This window comes from Primulina tabacum, unplaced genomic scaffold (genome assembly GCF_025594145.1).
Source record: "Primulina tabacum isolate GXHZ01 unplaced genomic scaffold, ASM2559414v2 Contig747, whole genome shotgun sequence".
NCBI classification, from domain to species: Eukaryota; Viridiplantae; Streptophyta; class Magnoliopsida; order Lamiales; family Gesneriaceae; genus Primulina; species Primulina tabacum.
In genome coordinates, this window is record NW_027459886.1 from 859 (window position 1) to 14,669 (window position 13,811).

Sequence of the window (13,811 nt, forward strand, 5' to 3'; positions counted from 1 at the left end):
ATATGTTTCGAGAAATTCCCATCTGGCCAAGCTCTCGGAGGTCACCAGAGACACCATTGGTCTGGTAATATGCCGGAGCAGAAGACACAATCTGCTACTAAAATCTTGGATTTTGATCTTAATGAGTTGCCTAAAGAAGAAAATGAAGATCCTTCCTCAAAGTGTTGAATTCCGTAGGTCTGTGAGGTACAGTGATGGGTTACTTTTATTTGTTTTTTCTGGTTTCCCTTTTAGGGTTTTGGCTTGAGTTAAACAATTAATCTATGCATTGAACTGGTTCTATGTTTTGTTTTATTTTTTTTATTCAACGGGTTCGAGTGTTTTATCTAAATCTAAAATAAATTTAATTTCTCAAGATTATCTGGGTCTTGGGGTTTCACTCTTAAGATCAAAAGTCAATGGTTTAAGTACTCTTCTTTCTTTTGCACTTCGTTTCTTTTCCATATGGAGAGTATGAATGCACAGATACTTTCACAAGTTTTTATATGATATTCTTACTGATTTTGTAGTTATGGAATCATAGGAAATAGGAACATAGAAAGATATGTTCGATAAGTCTCTTGTGAGATTGTCTCACGAATTTTTATTTGTGAGACGGATCAACCTTACCGATATTCACAATAAATATAATACTCTTAGCATAAAAAGTAATATTTTTTCATGGATGATCCAAATAAGATATCTATCTCACAAAATACGACTCGTGAGACCGTCTCACACAAGTTTTTGTCATGTATTAATGATGTTGAAGGATGCAACCTTGTATCCAAACTAGTTTATAATATCGCATTATCGGATTGAAACTGATGCATACAATTTTTTCTATCAATTCAAATATTTTCTTATTGGAACAAAAAGATTTCTGATTGGTAATTGTATGCAAGAAGAATTTAATGTCCGCGTTGGTATAAACAAATATTAATTCATTAGTCATGACCCGTAATCAAAAGTATTTTCCTTGGACGAGCCTTTTGAAATTTCAGAAATTATCCTCAAAAAAGAAATTCAGAAATCAATAAAAAAAAGAATACAAACATTATCGGAACAAACATCACCATGAATTCTAATATAATATTGGGAATACTGTAACAAAATTCTAGTAATTAAATCGTTATGTTGAATATTTACTAAATAAATTCAATTTAGTAATTTTAGAATAGTTGCATTATTTTAGCTTTGTTAGATATTAATTGTGACAATAATATTCAACATTGAGAATTTTTTGACTTATAGTTAAATTAATTAAATTATTTGTTGTTATTGTTGAATTTATTCGGTCTTGTGAATATTCAATCATCTTAGGATTTGAAGAAAATTTGATAGTTGTTCAAAGTCGGTTTTGTATTTTGAGACTGGTAATAGTTTCAAACTAATGTTTTGGTTGCATTTTGTTGCACAACAACTATTGATATATGCGTACATTGCAACCTTGATTTTTAAAATTTTTGTTCATGGTAATGTTTGTTTCTTTTGAATGGAATAAATTCTAGCTAATGACAGCTAGCTCCTCGTGGTGGTGCAGCAGTTGGAACATTATCGGAAAATGTCGTCGGAGCTCCTGTTCACGCTGGGGAACATGGCTGGAAAACATAAAGGACTTTGATCCTTACTCATACGCCACAAATCAACCAAAGAACGAAGCAAAAATCGAACCAAGAAGCACACACTGAGACAGAGCCGCCAACCGTGATTGAATGCTCTGTTTTCTTCCGATTTCAGAACAGGAACGGAACATAGAGCTTGGGGAAATAGGTTTTTGGGTTTTAAGCTTCATCTCCGGCAGTTGGTGGCTCGACTCTGCGGCGGCAGTAGCTGGAAGAGGAGGGCGTCGGGCAGAGGGTTTGTGGATGGTTTGTTCTTTCTTCCTTTTGGTAAGCATATATATAAATATGTATTGTGTAATATGATACTGAAAATAGTAATTTGAGCTTAGTTATTATTTGTATTTATTTAGTAATATTGTGCTTTTTTTTTTTTATGTATTTTATATTGTTTAAATATCTGATATTTTAAATATTTTTTTAACATATTTTTAAATTTATTTGACATAATTAATTATTTTAATTAATCAACACAATAATTATTTTAATCATATCAAATAAATAAAATTTTATATTATATTATTATTATAATAACAATTTTAATATATCGTTCGTTTTTTATATGCCTATATAACAAGAGATCGATACCAGATAGTAATAATTTTCCTTCCGAGATTCTTTTACTAGAACTGTGTTGTTGTTCTAGATTTTGGATTTTTGTTTGAATATCTTTTAGTGTTCCAATAATTTTTTCTTTTTTTTCCAAAGATTTTTTAAATTTTACGTGATATATAGTATAACTGATTGTCATACTATACCATCTTTTGTATCTCTCTAAGATCTCCGGAGAGTTTAGATGAATCTGATACTATTTTTAGGAACATGTTATCTTGATTCATAAACTTATCTTAGGCTCTGATATGTCTCTATTTGTTCATGATGTCTAATCTTGATTAGATCTTCTCCCATCAAATATTCGAAAGAATTAAAATAAATCCATTAAATAATTAATTTTAAACTTATGTTCGAATTCATACTTTCAGAAAATCTCATCCTCAATATTTAATTACACGATAATAATAATTTTATATACTTAAATCGGGTTTGATACTATTTCATGGTCCAGCATACTAATGTCTTAATAAAATAGAATAAATGGTAGTTGAATAGATATTTTGTTAACATTAGGGATCGATTGGGCTTTTTACATCACAGGCAAATAAACAGAGTCTTGAGTCTCAGGACAGATATTGTATTATTGATTTTTTTAAAGGAAGAAGGATTTTTATTTAATATGGCTTCGAGGTCTCTCTCATTCGTAAATGTTTTTTTCACTACACAACTCAACACGAGATTCAAGCAAGCAATTTTTGAAGTAGAGTGCTACACTTAAAGTGTCTCAATGGTAATTGATGTGAAACTGAGAATTTGTACCCACACTTCAATATTGCAGTCAAGAATTCTTGCAGTTTACAAATGACAACAAAAACAACACTATGTGTATGTATGCACGTTAACTAGAAGATGTCATTCCTCCTCATCGCTAGACTCAATTTCGAGCGACTCCAACTTTTCATAAAAACCCTCTAACTCCTCCTCGCCGAACCAATCGTTTCTCATCTGCGTCGAACCAGCAACAACAAACAACGTAGCGCCACCATGTTACGACATGATTCGCGAGCTTGCATCAATGGACAAAGTGAAGAAATAAAACATTTAACTCACAAAGTAAGGGTAGCCTTTATTGATGCTCAACTCTTGAGGAGCACTCTCCATGAAAAGATGTGTATAGTACAGAACAAAAACACCACATTCCTCACCATTTCTCTGCTGTGGAACCTGAATTTCAATTTTTTTTTAAGAAACAGAGAACGTATAACAGTTTAAGTCATTTATAAACGTTCATACTCGAGGACATTGCTACCTCGGGAACCAAAAGGGGAATGTCATTAATCAGCTTTATGTTCTCATGTCTATCCTGTGTTTCGAATATGTCCACGACGAAACTGTGAATTGTAAAAGCATTTTAAGTGAATCATGAAACATAAAGTGGGCATTTTAAAGTATCATCCATACTCAAAAGTACCTTCGTATAAGGGGCTCGAGTCTCATAGGATCCAACGCACGCAGCGAGTCGAGCAGCAGCATACATGGAGTCCTGGTTCCGGATTTCAGGCTTTCACCAAAGTGACACATGATCAAGAGATACCAGTGAGACCTAATAAAATAATGCATTGATTAGTCCGTACCGAATGGGACCCTTAAGGGCAGGCAGGCAATGCAAGGTTTTGTTGTAAGAAGGTTGCATACCACATGACAATGGGAACAAAAACATATGTTTTCGAAAATATGTTCTCCTTCTTGATCCAAGTCAGTACCCTATCTCTAAAACATTCGTTATTGTACATGCAAAACCATAGACAGTTTAAGTATGTGCACCGGTCCCTTTTCTCTTCTGGAGTATCCATCCATATTCTCCTACAAAATCACCAAATTTTCGCAAAACTATATATATCTTGGACTCAATGGCATTGTAAATTGATAAAACCATACCGGAAATAGCGATCGAACACGTTGTCATACAACCTTCCGCGTAGGGCAGATTTTATCCTCGGAAATCTCCTTGGTAGCCCAAGAGAACGAAAGTTGTGGGAGACATCATTCCAATCACTTGAGACAGATCTTTTTTGTTTACATTTTCTATGAAGGTATGCACGTCTATTTGGGCACTCGTTCGGAATCCTTTCAATGGAAGACCCATCTGAAACAACCACATAGATCACGAGTCCACGGCGTTGTATCTTCTCAACAAACAAAACAGGAAAAATAAAATTTAGAGATTTTGCTAAGCAAGCCCTTTAATTAACTCAAAAGTAAGACGATGAAACAGTGAGCGATTAAATCGATTCAAAGACAAAGAGGAAATCACACATCAGCACCACAAATCGATTCAAAAAGAAACAGAACAAGCCCGCATTTATGTGAAGAAGTAACAATCCAAAATCAAACCAACACGAAACATAAGCGAAAAACGAGCAATGCACAGATGTAGGATTCTTTTTAATTTTTTTAAAAAGGTGAAAAGTTGAATTAAACCATCGTCCCGATCTTCATTCTTTGCTCCTTCGAAACCCTCGTTGGAATCTTCATGAACCCCTGGATTCAAGCAGCAGAAGGAGTTTGCTCAGTGAACTGGAAGTAAACCACGACATGCAAACATGTTTCCCGTGGCCGTCGCAGAGAACGTCGAGGAGGTGGTGGTTCTAGTTACGGAACGGTCGGGAATAATAAAAATAATAATAATATTATATAATTTTTAATTGAAAAAATCATTAAATCTTTTTAAAAAAATTACAGAAAACATATTAATCAATGGGAAAGGAGGACTGGTTTAAAAATGGACCTTTATTTTTTTTTACCTGAAGTAAATGACAAAATCTTGATTAAATAACATGGGGGCCGCTCCCCTTTCACCCTTCTTCGATACACATATTTGATCTCCATTTTACAATTTTTACTTTCTCCCTGAAAATGTATCTGGACACGAAGTTTCACCGGTTCATTCCATCCTACATGTAAGAGCACTACCCCATGATAGAATCAAGGTCCAAATTTAGCCACACATACATGGAGTCCACTAATTTTTTTAAAATCACATATGTGTGAATCTTGTTCATCCAAATTATGTGGGGACACAGCCCCACATGTAGCATCGACCTAACCAGTTTCACCCACTATTGTTAACTAGCTTTCCTACACATGCGTACAAAAATAAATATTTTTCTTTTTTAAATTGGAAGTAGAAAAAATATTATATCTTGAAATTTTAAAAGTGTTTTTGTTAATTATTTTAATTTTAAAAAATCTAACAACAAATAAGCTATATAAGCAATTAATATTTCACATTTTCTCCATCCGTTGGATTTTCATTTATTATTAATCATATTAGCGGGATTAGTAGCTCTCTCGTGAGACAGTTTCATGGATCTTTATCCGTGAGACGAGTCAACTTTGTTCATATTTACATAATAAATAATATTTTTTATACAAAATAATTTTTTTTCATGGGTGACATCCGTCTCACGAAAATTTTTGTGTTGTATGAACCTAAAATCCAAAGGGGTATCATTAAATACCGAATCTTGCGTTCTATAGACATATTTTAACAGTGGTTTCAAAATTTCCCATTTTTTGTACGATCCCGCGGTTCGATATGATGAACGTGTATTGATCTCCCGATCTTCTCATAAGATTTATTTCGTCAAATGGACAAGTAACGTTAATTAAGGTCACATTTTACAATAAATGAGAATAATACAAAATAAGTAGGATATAAAATAGAAGATTTGATTATTTAGCCTTTCATTTTATATGTTTTTTAGGCAATTTATCATTATTATAATTTGGCAAAGACTTGTGTGAGACCGTCTCACAGGTCGTATTTCGTGAGACAGATCACTTATTTGGGTTATTCATAAAAAAATTTACTTTTTATGCTAAGAGTAATACTTTTTAGTATGAATATCGGTAGGGTTGACCCGTCTCACAGATAAAGATTCGTGAGACCGTCTCACAAGACACATATTCTTATAATTTATACCAACCTACAAAGTAAAGGGGTAGCCCCAAACCGACTAATTTCCAAGTAATATGTCTTACTATCGGATCTCATTATCCAGAAAGAGTTCTGGCCCAACCAATTGAAAGCCCACGCTATTTAAACATTGTCATTGGGCCATTGGACCCACCTCGTATGTAAAATAAAAATATTCTTGGCAAATATTTACGTAATATTGTCTTGTTTAAATTATAAAAGATATAGCATAGTTGAAATTTAAATGTCTACAAATATTAAGGGTGCTCATATACATTATTTAAAATATAGCATAAGATAATTTAATACAAGTATTTGTGCTAAAAAAAATTTTGACCCGATAGATTTAGCTCAGGTCCAATAGGATAAAATTACTTGACGAAGCCCAAAACAGTGACAGATGAATCCCGCCAGTTATCCAGAGAAATTTTGAGCGAGTAAAATAGAGGACAAGAAAAGAAAATCGTGAATATTGGCAGAAATTGGAGGAACTCTCCATAGGTGAAACAAAAGGAAAACATCAGTAGATTGAGAAAACACGTCTCAACACTCCAGAAACTTGCAATCACACTGCAAAAATCTCTAAATTTTATGTTCAAGTTTTTTTTTTATCAATTTTCAAATGCTTTATGCATTTTTCATTCCTGTTTTTAAAAAAGTTTATTGTAAATTTCCATATTTTGTGAATTCTTCGTGATTTATGAATATAATCATGTCAGAAATTTATTTCTTAAACATTCAACTTTATTTTTATTCTTGTCCTTTGTTTTGGTGAGTTTAATAGCTTAACATATGATTATTAATGATTAAGTTTGGAATTCATAATCATTTTGTTCAAGATGTTAGTTTTTTTTTTTTTTTTTGTTTTTACACAAACTGATTCACTTACACCTGACACGCCCACAAGCTACAAATTTTATATGAGCAAAAATTGGCATATCCGGTGAGAGAAAAATGTATTCCGTCGAAAAGACGAAACAATCAAAGAAAGTGAAGGGAGTGGAAGTTCCAACAAATTTTGAAGAAGATAATGTTGAAAGAGTTGCACATGAAGTTCCAGTTCAAGATATGATTTAATCATTTGAAGGCCAAATTCATGGCCATGAACATTTAAGGAAACTCATGTGACTAAATACACGAGAAAGTAATGTAGGAATTATATGGGTCGATATTATGACAAATTGGTCGCCTAGATTTCACAAACTTTATCTGGATTACATAGATATGAATAACCCATATCCTAAGGGTTATAAAACGTCTGAATTCATCTTGTTCTCTGTACAAGACAATAAATCTTGCATATAGACAGATTCACTATCCAACATGGGGAGTTGGCTAATCTAGAGAATTTCGCCAACTTAAAACTCATGTTATTTTCTACTCACTCATTGGTATAACTTTTTTGGTATACCTCTTTGCCTAAAAATTATTTTAACATGGCAAGAAATGGAAAGGCAATTTCGCAAATTTTTTTTTATATAGAAATGAGCCAGAAGTGTAAATTGCTGATTTATATAGAATCACACAAAGAAGTGGGGAGTCTGTTGAATTGTATATTGATAAATTAAAAAAAATTTGAAAAATAGTTGCAATGTTTTCTTTCCAGATATAGAATTTATGAAAATAGGCCAGAAAGATTGAGTTTTGAACTAAGAAACAAGTTTTCAGGGGCGGAGTTCCGGGATTTCTTTGAGTTGACTACTAAAGTGACCAAATGTGAGGAATTACTAAATGAGGATCTAACTTCCAAGAAGTATTCTTATTTAGCTTCTATTCTCCATTCTTATTGTATCTGCTTTTATATCTGATTGATTGCCTGTGATTTCGGGAACGAAATCGTATCTTAGGGGCGGAGAAATATAATGCCCGAGATTTGCTGTGTTGTTAATCTGAAATGATTCGTTAATTAATTGATGTGATTATAGACGGAACAGATCAGACCGGGAGAGCCGAAAAAATTGATCTATGTGTGAGGATAAGCTCTCGCGCATATGCGCGACCGCGTCTCATATGAAAACTACTATTAGTTAATTTCCTATTAAATAATTGCTATCGATTTTTTGCTCCTCAATTTTTAAAATTTTGTCCATAAATTTTATATAATATTAAGATTGTGTCCGATTTAAAAAATTTATCTCTTATTTCTACAAGGACTCTATTAAGAGATGCACCTTGAAGAATGAAATGGATCTTGCACATAAATAACTTCGTGAGGTGTATTCAATTCAGAGTTTTAATTACTTAAATGACTTTTTCAAACGATAGATTTTTATGGATTTGATAGATTTTTATTGACTTTTACAGAATCTCACAGATTTATAAACAGATTTATGTGAATTCATGTAGACTTTTTTGCAATATTTTTATAGACTTTTGTGAATTTTTTTTAAAGAATTTAAAAATTTGTACTTAATTATATCATATTATTTTTTATTAATTTCTTGAACCAATAATTAATTAACATATATAACATATTCAGTTTAAAATATTTTTTCAAAATTTATATTAATAAATGAATTTATTTATTTAAAAGTTAAATCATTTAATTCTATATGTGTATATATGTGGGTTTGTATGCATGCTTATAAATTTTTTTAAAATACATCAATTGATTAATCTGTAAATTTGTTTTTAAATTGATAATATACATGTGAAAAGAATATTTGTGTGAATATAATTTTGTATAAAAAATCATAGCTTACATATTAATTGAAATTGAAAATGATAAAAAGAATTTAAAAAATCGTGGTTGGTGCGAGGCTATTCAATTATTAAGAATTAAGCGATATTTTTTGGATCATCTTTTATTATTACTGCATATTACATTAATTTGTATAAATCATAAATTAAAAATCACAAAATCAATTATGGAATTTAAAATTTCCTATGATATTAAAATAAAAAATTATTAAATGAACAATCAGCCAAAAAATGAAAAATAAAAAAAAGAAAGATGAAATATATATAGAGATATACTTCCAAAATTTGAGAGAGTAATAGAAATAGAGGAGAGAAAATAAGAAAAGAGATAAACAGCTTGTGTATGAGTTAGAAGTTTTAAAAATCCATCCAAATCTTTGGGTTGAACCAAATACAATTTTGACAATTTATAGTTGTACTTTAGGTTTTAATGTTTGTATGTTGATTAATTCCATGAAGTTATTAAAAGTGTATTGAAAATTTGAATACCTATAAACTTTTATAGAGTTTTTAAAAGTCAATGTTGAATACCACTTGACTTTTTAAAACTCTATAAAAGTCTATTTTGAATACCACTAGACTTCTATATAGTATGTAAAAGTCTAAGTTGAATACATCTAGATTTTTAAAATCTATAAAAGTCATTAAAAGTCAATATTAAGATTTTTATATAAATCCGATTTTCCTGGATACTGTGGTTTTTTTATTGATTATTATGTTTTTTTAATCTTTCCATTAGAGATTTATTCGAATTAGTATTTCGACTTTGAGAATTAGGGGTTTTATGAATTTGGTATTTGTGAAAAATTAAAATGACGGGTCTTTTTTATTTTAAGTTTTTGCACGAAATTGGATTGAAATTAGGGATTCTATTTGGTTTTAGGAAAGTTTTGTGGACTTGATGTGACTTTTTATCATTACTTTTAACCCTTAAATCGAGAGAAGGACCAACTTGATCAAAATTTTGAAACATTTAGATTTGACCAAATTGGCTCTTCCGTCGATTTGAAAGTTAAAACTAATGGTAAAAAGTCATGTGCCATTCATGTCTCCCAAAACCCCCTAAAACTCAGAATATAATTCCTATTTTCAATCCAATTTCGTGCAAAAATTTAAAGAAAGAAGACTCATCATTTTAAGCAACAAAAAGATTTATTCTTCCTAACAAAAAATGAAATTTAATCAACATTAGCTGCCACAAAAATTTAGTTAATCTACGGCTTAAATTTTCACAAAATTCAAAATAATAATTACTTTATGTCCTCGTGCGTGCCTAGACACAGATGTCTAATGATTATATTTAGACCAATTCTATTTTATGTGATTCAATAATAACAATTGATTTTAACAAACTTATCGTGCTAAATTTTAATATAAATATTTATATTATATGATTTTTTTTAAATATTTAAAATTAACTTACTAAATATTAATTGGATATAATAAAAATTAAATTATTAATATATACACAAGCATATATTCATCATTAAATTATGGGAATAGGTCTTATGTGCAATACGATCTTATTGATATATATAAATTATATGGGTCGACCTGATCCACATTTGTAGTGAAAATAAATACTTTGATATAAAAACAGTATCTTTCACTCAAATCATCATATATTACTCAATATACTTTAGATATAAAAAAATAATATTTTTCGCTTAAATCAATATAGATTACATAATATTTATATATAAAATAACAAAAAATTATATTTTACAGTGAAATATAATACTCATGCCATAAAAAGTAATGCTATTCATGAGTCATTCGGGTCGGAAATCCGTCTCATAAAATTGTCACATAAATTTTTATATAAATTATATCGCTTCAAATCTAAAAAGATTATGTGTTTATCTACTTTAGAAGATAACTTAAAGTCAAATAAGCATCCTAATAAAGGATAATTAAGTAAGAAAACACCAGATATTCACCAAATAAACCTTACTTAATTACTGTTTAACTTATACTTCTGTTAGCTTATTATTTTTAATTTTCTCTTTTTTTTAATGAAATTTATATATAATAGAATATATAAATAAAAAGTAATAAGTACATAAGTAAATATTCGGTGAGACACGGGTACAAGTCGGCAATTGGATTTTATGATCCACCTACGAATAGTTCTGAAGTGTACTTAAAAAGTTGGTGGAAATTCTTGTGGTCTCTTTCGATACCCCATAAAGTCTGTATCTTCTGGTGGCGGGATTTTGCATAATATAATCCCTACATCAGGTAATCTGCTGGTACATCATATCCCTACCATTGGAACATGTCCATTATGCCACTTTGCTTATGACTCATCTAGTCACGCTTTGTTCTCATGCCCAGCGATCAGAAGTTGCTGGAAAGATACTAGTTATTGGCCATTTCTAAAGATAGTACGAATGATGGAGGTGTTTGATATTACTTTATGGATGAAGAGCAAACTTAACAGAAAGGATTTTGAATTCTTTGCCACAAGAACTTATGCAGTATGGATGGAGAGACTTAGAACAGTACATAACAATGATTCTAAGAAGAAGGGTATTAATGTCGAATGGTGCGAGACCATGCTCTGCGGTTACCAAGAGGCGAGAACATCCATGCTAATTTCAGCAAGCAGAAGAGAGAACATATATCATCACCGAGTCGATGGATAGCACCACCAATCAACCAATTGCGTTTGGACGTAGATGCAGCTTATAATGTCAATTCCAATCGATATGCAATCGGCGGTGTTGTGCGAAATCACGAGGGCCAGACATTGCTAGCTTTTGGGAAGCAAATTACTAAACCACCATCTATAGTAGCCGCTGAACTTATTGCAATTGAGGAAGGATTTCAAATGACTCAGACTCAAAATTTGAGGATAAACCAGATTACATCGGATTCTCTGATGGCAGTGCAAGCGACTCACTAGTCCAGCAGAGGACTTTGGATACACTGGGGCCTTTCCAACAAAGATTAGGAATTTATTGGCAACTCATGCCCATTTAGAATGAGAACATGTCTTGCGCACCGCAAATGGTGTTGCGCACTCGTTAGCCTCTTTTGCTATTTCATCTCCCTCACCTTTCGTGTGGATTTGTGGAGAGTTTCCTGTTTGGTTAGTAAAGCTTATAATCGAGTATCTTACTTTGTTTTGAATAAAATTACAAGTTTTTCTGTCAAAAAAAAAATGAATGAATGTATATACACAAAAACACAAACTAATTCACAATTTCTTCCTGTAAAAGAAAGAGCTTCTTCCTTCTCCACTCTTCACCATCACACACACACACACACACACACACACACATATATAATGAGTAGGTCTCTTGTGAGACGGTCTCATGAATAACCCAAATAACCGATATTCACAATAAAAAGTAATACTTTTAGCATAAAAAATAATATTTTTTTCATGGATGACCCAAATAAGAGATCCGTCTCACAAAATACGACCCGTGAGACCGTCTCACACAAGTTTTTGCCATATATAATTGTATATATACATACATCACTGATCAATTACTCGTATATTTTCTGAGATTTCTACCCAATTCAAAGGTTTGTTTATTTAATATGTATATTTTTTGAATTACGAAATATATATTTTTATTTCATTTGTTTCTCGATTCACTGTTTCATACGGTAGATTTTTTGAACAACTTGAACACAACTGTTTTGAACAATCCTATTATCAAAGTTTTTCTGGAATGTTCATGAAATGTTAAATTCTATTTTGTTCTATTAATTTGTCCAAAATATTCCAAATTGCAGTTTTAGTGATATAAGTAGGTCAGTGTATTCGTTTAAACTTTTTTTCGTTGGACTATTGATATGATGTCGAAAAATTATGATATAACACTGAAACTTGCTATCATGTCCGGCTTATAAAATGAAAATAGGGAACAATTTATTGGAGTAAAACTGCAAATTTAAAGTTTCTTGGACGAAAAATAGACTATGGACAATCCATCTAGATGCAATTACTTGAGCTAAAAGATTTCTGATTATTTAGTACTTCACTGATAAGTAACTAATTATTGTTATTTTATTATTTTTATTTTTATTATCAATCAGGAATTCAATAGGTAAAATTCCGCAAATAACGAGGAGAAATAACTAATTTTCCAAAAATATTATTATAGCTATATAATTTAAAAAGGAACGTTTCGGGGGTAGCAGATGGATTCATTGCCTATTTAATGAATGAGAACTTCTTTTGTTTCCTTATAATTCGATCAAAACTTTAAATTGCTTCTTCGACTTGAATTAGGATACTTTGCAACTGGTAAAAGATTTCTGCGAATGATTGAAGGGAGACTCAAGAGTCCGAAAAATATCGTAGCAGGCGAAAATATTGATTCGCGGCCTTCAATGGTTGAGTTATCCAAGTATCTGAAACCCATTCCTGTGAAAACTAGAACCATTCGCCAACAGATATGGCCGCCGCCTGTTCTTGATTCTCCGGGCGTTTCGAGTCGCGATCAGGATAACAATCATTATCCGCAAGTTTTGGGTTCTGAAGCAAGTGTACAGCCTGATCTTCTTGATTCTTGTCGAGGTTCGAGTTCTGGGGAGGAGGAGAAGGAAAAGGAGAAGGAGAAGAGGGGAAGAAGTTAGGGTCCGGTGATGATTCTGAAAAGTTGAAGCGAAAATTAGAGGAAACTGAGAATGGGCCTGGAAGGGGTGATAATAAGATTCAAAAAACTGATTCTGGGGTGGATTATCCAAAAAATACGGACACGGATCATGATGGAGAAACCAGAGAACCAGAGATCGATATCAGGAATTCAACTTCATCCAGGGTGCGGGAGGGAAGTACAGATGATCAACCCGCGGATATCAAAAACCGGGTAACCTCTTCTCCTGCGGCACCGAATACCCCCAAAATATACGCTTGCAGTTTCTGCAGCAAAGCGTTTTCGAGTCACTTGGCATTGGGTGGCCACAAATCGAGTCACAACAAGTTCAAGATGGTAATCTACAACGCCATTGATCAC

General features: G+C 31.9%; 1 protein-coding gene across 1 annotated transcript; it reads right to left on the bottom strand.

Annotated features, from left to right (window-relative positions):
* Positions 1-3,012: 3,012 nt before the first annotated feature.
* Positions 3,013-4,337, bottom strand: LOC142534950 (putative ubiquitin-like-specific protease 2A). Its single transcript, XM_075641591.1, has 5 exons — positions 4,095-4,337; positions 3,852-4,019; positions 3,628-3,759; positions 3,466-3,547; positions 3,013-3,380 (listed from the first exon to the last, which is right to left on the bottom strand). Exons 2-5 carry the CDS (start codon positions 4,007-4,009, stop codon positions 3,258-3,260), a joined length of 495 nt encoding a protein of 164 aa, XP_075497706.1. The 5' UTR covers positions 4,010-4,019; positions 4,095-4,337; the 3' UTR covers positions 3,013-3,257.
* Between the last annotated feature and the right edge of the window lie 9,474 nt (positions 4,338-13,811).

Excerpts from the sequence above, each read along its gene's own strand:
- LOC142534950 (XM_075641591.1), bottom strand. The coding sequence starts at position 4,009 with ATGGATACTCCAGAAGAGAAAAGGGACCGGTGCACATACTTAAACTGT. Across the intron at positions 3,760-3,851 it reads TTTGTTCCCATTGTCATGTG|GTCTCACTGGTATCTCTTGA; the intron begins GTATGCAACCTT and ends TTATTTTATTAG. Across the intron at positions 3,381-3,465 it reads TTCCCCTTTTGGTTCCCGAG|GTTCCACAGCAGAGAAATGG; the intron begins GTAGCAATGTCC and ends ATTGAAATTCAG.